Source organism: Gasterosteus aculeatus, chromosome 14 (genome assembly GCF_964276395.1).
Source record: "Gasterosteus aculeatus chromosome 14, fGasAcu3.hap1.1, whole genome shotgun sequence".
NCBI lineage: Eukaryota > Metazoa > Chordata > Actinopteri > Perciformes > Gasterosteidae > Gasterosteus > Gasterosteus aculeatus.
The window spans coordinates 16070024-16080786 of record NC_135702.1 but is presented as its reverse complement, the minus strand read 5'-3'; the positions used below and the strand labels follow the sequence as shown (position 1 = coordinate 16080786).

Below are 10763 nucleotides of genomic sequence, written 5' to 3'. Positions count from 1 at the left end.
TTGTAGTATCTGCTGCGACTGCACGCAGCGAGTTGAGTTGATTTAGTTGCTAAGTGACGCTAAAACGTCGAGCCTTGTCCAATCACTGTTAGGGAAAGGAGTCACGTGCTTTGAACTGACCAACCAGGGAGGCGTTAGCGTCACTACTACCTGTTGAGGTTCATCCAAGTCTTCAAGCCAGCAGTCTTTCCTTGTAAACCTCGCGTTACTGATTCTGCATCTAAATAAACCCCGAGCTTCCTTCAATGAAACCTACTTTCCAGTCTTGATGAACATCGTTTGGTTTTTCATATGGTAAGAAAGATAATTTGTTTCTCAATTGAAGAGCTAGCACGGCTACTGTCGGTTATCAAGCTAATGCTACTGTCAGGCTAACGTAGGACATTACATTGATGTTATTTCTTGTTCAAGTGATGTTGTCTTGTGATAAGCGTTAGACTGACAGCGTCACCACCATCATCCGCATGTCTAGTATACACACAATCCATCATCCACATGTCTAATATACACACAATCCATCATCCACATGTCTAATATACACACAATCCATCATCCACATGTCTAATATACACACAATCCATCATCCACATGTCTATTGTCCATATATCGAGTGTGCATATATATATATATATATATATATATATATATATATATATATATATATATATATATATAGTTTGTTTATAGTAAGTGATTTACTGTGTGGTGCAGGATTTCATGCTAACTCCTCAGAACTCATCGGCTCAACAAGAATGACTGTTGTACATGTGTATGAGAGCTGAAATACTAAACCATTGTGTCTCACAGAGGAAAGCCATGAGAACTCGCTCAAGTTCTCCTCCAATCCATTTGCACATCGACGAAGACACTCCGGTCCACGTGCACGTGAAGAGCAAGAGGACGAGTCAGGTCCGAGATCTATCAATGTGTCTCTAAAAGGGATCTCTTTGGTTTTTACTGTACATGTGCACGTTTTTAATATTATCTTTTTGATATTAATCTCTCTTTTCATTGCCTGATAGGAATGTTTTGTCTTCTTGAAAATCGACACCTGTTCTCATAGGATGTAGTTCTGACGCAGCATGAAGGCCTAACGGGTGACGATGACATGTTGCTGCACACGTGTGTTTTAAGGGGAAGACCAAGGTCGACAGAGCTGACCTCCACCCCACAGCCAAGGTCAAAACTCGGGTGCCATGGATACCACCAGGGAAGGCCTCGGTACGGGACACGTCATACAAGTGGGAGGTAACGCAATTTAGAGGAGATGTACATCCAAATCCCATCCGCCGTTTTCCTCTGTTATTCCGATTGTTTTAGTCTCAGGATTGTGAAAGAGCTCATCCGGTTAACGTGTCATTTGAACCAAAGGGGCCAACACACTGCCTTGAGATCGCACAACCCCTCCCTGAACATTCCCAGTCTGTGCTGCGACTAGCTGACCTCACATCAGAGGAGGAAGGAGAAGAAGGGCTGCACGGACGAATCAGCCAGTATGAGAGGAAGATTGACAGCTTACTGACTGAAGTCAGCTCTCTGAAGAACGAGGTCAGATTCTCTTCTGCATCGTCCTTTTCCTCATCGAGTCCCCACTGGACTTAAAGGCTGAAAGAGATTTTTGTTTTCATTGTTCATTTTATTGGGATTATTATTCTAATGTAAGAAATCTATTGAACTGAACTTTCATTTCAACATGAGGAGTTTATCATCTTCTGTGAAGGGAGCAGACGACGTCATCAACAGATGGACACATCGCCATGCTGATAAAATGTACCCAGTGGCATGATGGGAAATCTAATCAAGTCAATCTAGTGTCAATGCTAGTTTAAAAAATGAGCCAATCAAACCACACGCTTGGTACTAAAAGTCCCTATTTCTTCGTATCTGCTTGATCAATCCTGACCGTATGTCACTAGAAGATGTCTCTTGCTTCTACGTCTAAAATGAGGAATAATAACCCTGTTTGTTCACCTCTCAGATCTGTAGCAGGCTGAGTTCTAACGATACGAGTGACGATGCTGGTGCTGCCGTTATATGTTAACTTTTCAGGAGTTGAACTGAATAACATTTAAAGTTTAGCTACATTTTATTGAGGGGAACACTGGTATCATTATGTGAACGGGTCTCTTCCCTTTTAGCACGTTGGGGTACTTTCGCTTTAAGATGCATTAAATGTACCAGATTGGCAATTCATTCTACAAAGAAAATAACCAATATTGACGAGGTGATGAAATGCTTGGAATCTAAATTGCTTAGAAATCAAGATAAAATCTAATTTCCACAATATATTTTCTCTCCCTCCAAACAGACCCTTATCGCAGAGATTTTTCAACGATTTTTTTAGAGCGACATTGAGGAATGAGAAAGTGAGAAATTGCACACCTTATTATGTATAAAGGTTACGGTTGACACTTACAAGAAAGCTGTGTAGATTCTACAACAACACGATGTGTAATCGATGTGCAACCCCATTCTGAATGGGACGCACGGCCTCTCACAGCATGAAGACCACTTCAGCTTTGGGGTTTACTTCATGTTTTTAATAGTATTATTCCACGCGTCCACGCAATGTGTGCGTGCAGGTGGAGCTGCGGAAGAAGGAGCAGCTGCTGGAGCGTCAGTCGGAGCGGCTGAGTGTCTCCCAGCGCGTCATCGCCGAGCAGGAGGAGGAACTGGCCGAAGTGGCCAAGGAGCTGGAGGAGACCGAGCGGGAGAACACACACCTACGGCAATCCATGGAGAAGATGCTGGAGGAGACCGACCACATCAGGCAAATATCCCACTGAACACTGTGGTGCCTCACATGAGGCGGGGGGGGGGGGGCAGTTATGGATGTGTGTGTGTGTGTGTGTTTGTTTTTAGGTTTGTGGCATTCAGCTGGAGGTTTCACGATAAAGACCAGAAGAACAACACTCAGTTTCTGAAAGCCAATTCCAGTTTTACACGTTACAAGTGCACAGTTGAAAATGCAGGAATTGTAGGATTTGTGTATTTCTTTGGAAATGCGCTTTTCTAGGCGGGACAGGGTTGTGTCCCTTTGGTTTAGATCTCCTGTAACAGCCCTGTGTGCAGAATATGCTCTTAAATGTGCACGTCATGTTACAACCGAAGCTACATTTAGAGGTGCAGCGGGTACTCGATGGGGAAATCGATCTGAATGCTGGCTTCCAGCAGGGGCTGTCCTTAATCAACACGTGTCTCATGACGTGTCTCATGACGTGACTCATGACGTGTCTCATGACGTGACTCATGACGTGACTCATGACGTGTCTCATGACGTGTCTCATGACGTGTCTCATCACGTGACTCATCACGTGTCTCATCACGTGTCTCATCACGTGTCTCATCACGTGTCTCATGACGTGACTCATGACGTGACTCATGACGTGTCTCATGACGTGTCTCATCACGTGTCTCATGACGTGTCTCATGACGTGTCTCATGACGTGTCTCATGACGTGTCTCATGACGTGTCTCATGACGTGTCTCATGACGTGTCTCATCACGTGTCTCATGACGTGTCTCATCACGTGACTCATGACGTGTCTCATCACGTGACTCATCACGTGTCTCATGACGTGTCTCATGACGTGTCTCATCACGTGACTCATGACGTGTCTCATCACGTGACTCATCACGTGACTCATCACGTGACTCATCACGTGTCTCATCACGTGTCTCATGACGTGACTCATGACGTGTCTCGTGACGTGTCTCGTGACGTGTCTCGTGACGTGTCTCGTGACGTGTCTCGTGACGTGACTCGTGACGTGTCTCATGTTGTGTCTCATGACGTGTCTCATGACGTGTCTCATCACGTGACTCATGACGTGACTCATCACGTGTCTCATCACGTGTCTCATGACGTGTCTCATGACGTGACTCATGACGTGTCTCATGACGTGTCTCATGACGTGACTCATGACGTGTCTCATGACGTGACTCATGACGTGTCTCATGACGTGACTCATCATGTGTCTCATCACGGCACCATGGATGTTGAAGGTTGTGTTTTAAGGGATGGATGTGGTTGATTTACAATTTGCCATTTAAGCCTCGGGCACCTGGGTTGCCATGGTGATTGAGCCCCCCAACTTGACTCCAATTCAAGCTTCACATTGTTTTTGATACTTGAACCAGGACACATTTATTACAATTGTGTGTCCTTTCACTCAGAGATTGGTATACTCTGTTTAAAGTAAATTGATTGACCTCAGAAGTCCTTTCTTTACCCAGCTGGGCGTCTTTTGTAAATGCATTCTACATGATCTGTAACGGAAAAGGATTGGCAGAAGAAATGAGCTTTTAGCCCTCCTGACTAGTAGACTAGTTAGTCCTGGTTACCAGCGGACACATTTCTTTTGTCATTGAATCACATTATGCGCTCAGTAACCGTGGTTACATGGTCCATGTGCATGTGTACTCACTGACCGTCTGTATTCGCCGTGTCTTTGCAGATGCGACGGGGACGACATGCAGACAGACAAAGACGCTCTGCACAGGAAGCTGGTGGAGGCCGAGGTGGACGGGACAGCAGCTGCCAAACAAGTCTCAGCCCTGCGGGAAACGGTTTCCAAGCTGTGCGCGTCTGTTGGCGGCGTGAGTGTCACTCATGTTCCTTCATAAACGTCAACACTGATATGAAATGTCACCTTGTTGTTCGGTAACCCTATTCCCTCGTCCCCTGTCTGTCTCTGTGAAGAAGCTCTGCGCCTCCGACTCTTCGGCCTTGGACCGTCAGAAGGAGCTGTTGCTACAGAAACTCGGGACGTTTGAAGCGACAAACCGAACTCTGCGCCACCTTCTCAGGGAGCAGCACGCGTCCCAGGTACTGTGCGTAACGCGTCCTCAAACCGCAACGCGAGATCAGTCGCGTTGACTCCCTCCCTTGTGTGTTTGTGGCACTGTGGTGGACGGCGGTTGGGCAGATGGAGTCGCGCCGATGGTCGGAGCAGAAGGACGCATTGCTCCAGAGACTGGCAGCCACAGAGGCAGACAATGCTGTGAGCGGGATACAACCTAAATCTACCACAATATCTTGTTCATTACATGTTTTATTATTATTGTATTTAGTGGAATCCGCCCCCCTCTCGCTATGTATCACATGTGCTCTATAAATACATTTTTTTCTTCCTTTTACAGCATCTTGTGGTGAAACTTCAAGAGAAGGACAGCGAGGTTAATCAACTCTCCAAACGTATAGACACTGAAAAGGTGCTGACAGCACAGTATTTGTGACACCTTTCGACTGTAACTGCGGCTCTGTGGAGCGCTGATATCAATTGTACTTTGTTTTGGCAACACAGCACAATGCAAAGAGTGCAGCTGATTTGTCCAAGAGTCTGGAGTCGACCAGAGCGCATTTACAAGGACAGCTGCGGAGCAAAGAGGCTGAAAACAACCGTCTCTCTGTGCAAATAAAGGTTTGTCGTGTAATCTGTGGGTCGCGGCATCAAGCGTTCTCATCCACTGTTGTCTGCGTGATGATTATGTGGTTGATAAATGAAGCGTGCTGCTTTCCATTGGTCCAGAACCAGGAGCAAGCAGCCAGCCAGCGGAAGGGGGTGATGGAGCATCTGAAGGAGCAGCTGGTGAGGCTGAAGCAGCAGGCCGCTGCTGACCGGGAGGCTCTGAAACAGGCCACGCGGGCCCAGAGGCAGCGAGCGCAGCGCGGCGAGGACACTGCTGGCCAGTTGAGCCTCCAGCTACTGGACCTGGTAGGGCCACGTCCCAGAGCACAGTGCACCACAGCCCTGCATTGATTACTCACACACACACACACACAATGCACAGGCCGCTATGATCCATTGTGCCTTTGTCAATAATGAGATCACTGGCCATGTAAAGGAAACACTTTAATTACTACGACATTCAATTCTTCTTCTTGGTACTGGTGGTTCCAGGTAACCTGTTAGAGAGCTCCATGCCTCATCTCTCTCTCGCTCTGTTTGAAACACTGCACCTTTGATTGCCTCCTATGAACAGGAGAAGCAGGTTGTGGATGCGCTGTCGGCAGCCGAGTCCTGGAAGGGTCACCATGCTCAAGAGGTGAAGGACAGGAGTAAACTGGAGACGGAAGTGTCATGGCTGAACAGGTAACTCCAGCTCTGCTCCGGCTGATGATCAGATCCGCATACAAGAATAGCTAAGAGCAACGACCCGACTGGCTCACATTGAACACCCCAGTCTCAAACCCTTAAATGGGCACTTACTTAAATACAAGAAAATACACATGGCGAAAGCAACATGTGTTTCATCTGTAACATCACTTTCAGAAGATTAAAACGCGTGCTGGTACGCGGGAGGAAGTTACGCTCAGTGCTTCTGCAGAGAGACCCTGATCATGTGTGCTTTCTGGCCACAGTACTTGCAGGTGTTTGGTATAGACCGACAGGGGTACAGACTGAGCCGCTGAGCGACATTTGGGGCGTGACTGTTGGGTGTCAGCGATGCCGGTCTGGCCACTGAGCTCCTTGTGGAGCCAGATGTTTGCTGTCTTGCTTGCACACGAGCCATGTGAGGCTGACATCAATAGAGTAAGCAAAGAGTTGCATCAAAGCTGGTGTTCATGTCTTTATGAGCAGCGTAAAAGTGTGTTTGGTGGGTGATGTGCTAAACATGTGCAAAAATAATGAACCAGTTAGACTTTATTTATTATTTTGTATTTTACTAACCCATTTATATTATATCCATTAGCATTTTAAGTCAACATTGATTGTTGACAAAGTCAGACAACAGACAAGGTCATTAAAGCCTCCGGGTACCACGTTGTGAGACAATTACTCATAAACCTGTCATGTCGCTGCTGAAGCCGGCTGTGCTGGTTGTTCCTGTATGATACACATTGGATGTTATTATGTTGAGTTTCAGGCAGGCCCATTGTTTGTTATATTTCATAACCATGTAACATTCTTAGCAGTGTACAGTCGCTTGTCATCTAAATGTAAATATGACCGATGTTGTTGTGTGATGCAGCCGAATAGCAGAGCTGACGCAGCAGCTGCAGACCGCGGGGGAGAAAGGCCGAGCGGAGAGAGAGGCCCTGCTGGACTCCTTGCAGGGACTCACCACAGAGACCACTGCTGCCCAACTGGAGAAGCAGTCCCTCAGGGTGAAACGCCAGAGATCAAAATGTCCTTTCCTGTCCCCACTGTCCGTCCCACAGACTCCCTGCTTATGTGTCCTTAGGAGGGTCAGGGTGAAGGTATAACGCGTGTTCCTTTCAGGCTACATCGTCTGCGGTGGAGGAGCGGCTGGCCTTGTCTCAGTCCGAGCTCCAGCAGGTCAAAGTCTCAGTCCAGCAATATGACAGCCTGCTGGACAGCTATAAGATGCAGGTATTTAACACACAATGCATCACTGGGACATTTGCATTGAATCTTCATTCAACCAGATCAAATATGTTGTGATAACATAACAACATGAGGTTGACCTGACATCTGATCTTATACATACAATAAAACAATGCAAAAGTCAAAACTTCAAACTATGCAAGGTTAATAAGAAAAGATACTCCTCTGAAGCGCACAGGAAGCCCCTTAAAGCACGGACAAACTGCCACTATTCTGCACAGCGTGGTATCCAATCAGCTGCCTGGAACGACCTGGTACAGAATATACAGTTGCTGAATCTTCGGCGTAACAAGAAAGTTGAGAAGAAGAAGGAAAACTGTAGTGCAGGAATATTTGAACCACACCTCAAAGCAGCACGATGAATTGGGTCAAGTAAGGCGGCACCATAGAATCACTTCCCAGGATGACCAAAAAAAAAGAAAGCCGAATTCCTTCCTGCGTCCTTTTAAACATGTCAATCTAAACCTTTTGAGCCCATTAAAGAGCCTGGCTGTTTGTATTGTTCATACGTGTGGTCTGTAACATGTATAACATTGAATCTCCTGCTAAGGGCTGGAGTACATTATGCTTAACAAATGGTTAATGATAACTGGAGCTGAGCAGATAGGCCTGTACATGATGTGAACAGAGGGAACCACGACTTAAATGAAGAGAAGAAACTCTTACTACAACTTCCCATGGGATGCTTAGAATTCCGTCTAGTGGCCATATTTGTATTTTATATATAACAGCTAACTCAATATAACCCTTTCAAGCGCAGCCTTCCTTGAATTTATGATTAAAAGTCATTTCAAAGAGTCTAAAGCCACTTATTCTTCTTTCCAGGTTGGAAAGACCCGGGCCGAGGCGGATGACTACCGGGCGCGGCTGGCTCGGGCGCAGCAGGAGGCCCAGCTGGTGCGCGGGGAGCTGGAGCGGGAAATGGAGGCGGTGCGCAGCGAGCTCCTGGGGCGGCTGGCTGCCTTGGAGCCGCTTCCCGAAGCGTTGCGGCGCTCTGAACTCCAGCTGCAGGAAGCGCAGGACAGGGAGCGCAGCCTGGAGAGACGCGGCGCCGAGCTCAGCGCCGCCTTGACCGAGCTCCGCGTGAAGGTCAGCAGGCGATGCTCCATTTAGCATCACCAAATAGTCATTTATGTTCCGTGTTTAGGTGCTAGTTGGAAATTGATTTGGGGAGAATTGAGGTTGGACATCAGTGGCGCTGAAAACAACATTGGCATCAGGCCACTATTATCTCCATCCAAATTAAAGCTTAAGTTAACCGTTGCCAGTAACTTTTTCAATTTTTTGCTCCAGCTTTGACTCAGACCACACGCAATACATTTTAACATTTATACAAGCTGTAAGTGGGCTGCGCAGTCCGAGTTGTGGGATGAAGGACTTGTGTTGTGCAAGGTGGAGACCCAGTGCAGCCAAGTAGAGCTTCTAAGACAGAAGAACAAGATGCTGCTGGAGGAGAAGCGACAGCTTCAGCTGCGCGTGGAGAACTTGGAAAGGTCAGTCACCACTTCTGCGTTCCTCCATCTGGCTTTGGCGCTCTGTTCGGACCAGTCGCATATCGTAGGACGCCCCCCGTAATTTAAGGGGTTTGGTGGATGTTAACAGCAGGGGTGTTGTTGCATGGAGTCGGTGAGTAAGTTATCAGCAGGTCCTCTTTACAGTAAATGTACGATGTGCAGCCAGTTGTCTACATACTTTTCTATACCTTCTATTGCCATTTATTCTCGACGACATCAGATACGATGACATTGTAAGTCTCACATAATGCTATAACATGTGTATCCTGTGTGTCGGGGGCTGTTGGCTGTTCATTCTAGCTGCTCATCGCTGTTGATCTCTGTCCTCTTACAGAAAGCTGGGTGAGGCTGGCAGTCAGAACAGCGACCTTCTCGCAGTCATCGCCAAACGGGAAGACGCCATCCAGAGCGAACAGCGCCGCCTAGAAGAAAAAACGAGAGAATGTTGCCTGCTGAGCCGGCAGCTGGAGGAGGCTCTGGGGGAGGCTCACCAGCAGGTCCGAATGACGCCTGTGTGTTTACAGAACGCAGTAGTAGATCCTCAGTAGGACTTCGCCGAGTGCTCAAGTGCAGTGGGTCATATTTATCTCCAGATGTCAGAGAGCAGAGGACTCGCTGCCACCAAAGAACGCTCCACCCAGTACAAGATATTGGACCTAGAGGCTCAGCTTGGCAGGACCACGTCAGAAATCAATCAAGTTCGACGCAGCAAGGAGGAGGTGAAGGCCTCCGCTAACGGTATCTAATATCCTCTGTGTCAGTGTGCCTATAACATGTGTGTTTATGGCGCTTAGGTGGAGCGGCGGTACCAGAGCCGACTACGGGATATGAAGGACCGTCTGGAGCAGTCCGACAGCACCAACCGAAGTCTCCAGAACTACGTCCAGTTCCTTAAAGCCTCCTACGGCGACGTGTTCGGGGACTTGGGCCTGGACAGGTCACTGCGCGGCGCCGCCTCGCCCGTCTGACAGCCCGCCTGTCAGCGCTCTGCTCTCACTCCCTGCTTTTAAACAGGCTAACAGGAGTAATATCAAAGGCCTTGGATTATACAATGCCTTTAGTGGCTCTCGTTGGGGTCAGGAACCCTGGGACAGACCTCCCCACCATCTCATGTATACTCAGGGCTTGATGTTTTCAAGACTACGTGTTTGTTAAAGATCTTGAAGATTATTCTTTCACTTTGCGCGTGCTTATTTCACCCGATGCTTTAATGCACCAACACAAGTTACACCTTATGTCTTTGTCCTTATGTTTGGGATACTGCCGCTTGGTGAAGCGGTGTATTGATGACCTTCCCGAGGGTCCGTGGTTCACAGCTCTTCATGCAGGCCGCTGCCTCGCCGTCATGCCCGATGACCGGACCAGTACAACCAGAGCCTTCCAGTGGCACTGCACCGCTATGCAAAAGTCAGTCGGGACACACTGAACAAAAGAAGGCAGTTTTTGTATGAAGACATTTTATAGACACAAAGGATTGGATCTGAAAAGTCAGTTAGTGTTTTACTCGCCAAAATCAATAAGAATTGCTCATCTTCATCATCCCTTCACAGTAGTAGTAATATTACCAGTTAACAGACTATGTGATGTGCTGGTACTAATATTTACTAAAAGTATAGATTTGTCTCCTTGTTTACGTGTAAACAGTTCTGTAGCTGTGACACAATAAGTGCTTTAATGTTTTGTGCTCTTGGGTTGTACCGAGCTGAAAACATTGGTGCCATCACAAGACAGTGTGTCAAAAAAAACCTCTTGGCCGTGCAGTTTCCTACGTTAATGGAATAGTTGTTGTCCACGGAGTGCATTCATTCGCTGAGTAATTAATGCCCACTATGGGTAACGTCAATAAACCAACTAAATGTTTTTCTACCTGATCCAAACGGTGTTCTCATTGCTTATT

General features: G+C 47.2%; 1 protein-coding gene across 2 annotated transcripts; it reads left to right on the top strand.

The window, feature by feature from the left end:
- The first annotated feature begins 91 nt into the window (after positions 1-91).
- Positions 92-10737, top strand: odf2a (outer dense fiber of sperm tails 2a). Of its 2 annotated transcripts, none has more exons than XM_078088327.1 (19): positions 92-294; positions 808-909; positions 1135-1248; positions 1372-1548; positions 2583-2770; positions 4458-4599; positions 4706-4828; positions 4929-5003; positions 5143-5214; positions 5307-5423; positions 5532-5717; positions 5986-6095; positions 6976-7111; positions 7227-7337; positions 8178-8441; positions 8745-8845; positions 9201-9363; positions 9460-9585; positions 9661-10737. In XM_078088327.1, the coding sequence occupies exons 1-19, from the start codon at positions 292-294 to the stop codon at positions 9832-9834; spliced, it is 2484 nt and encodes an 827-aa protein (XP_077944453.1). In that variant the 5' UTR covers positions 92-291; the 3' UTR covers positions 9835-10737. The 2 variants fall into 2 exon arrangements, with proteins under 2 accessions (XP_077944453.1, XP_077944454.1); XM_078088328.1 differs by having other exon boundaries at positions 4703-4828.
- Positions 10738-10763: the final 26 nt, after the last annotated feature.

Coding starts and splice junctions, on each gene's coding strand:
- odf2a (XM_078088328.1), top strand. Junction 910..1,134: donor AGAGCAAGAGGACGAGTCAG/GTCCGAGATCTA, acceptor GTGTGTTTTAAG/GGGAAGACCAAGGTCGACAG. Junction 7,112..7,226: donor TGGAGAAGCAGTCCCTCAGG/GTGAAACGCCAG, acceptor TGTTCCTTTCAG/GCTACATCGTCTGCGGTGGA.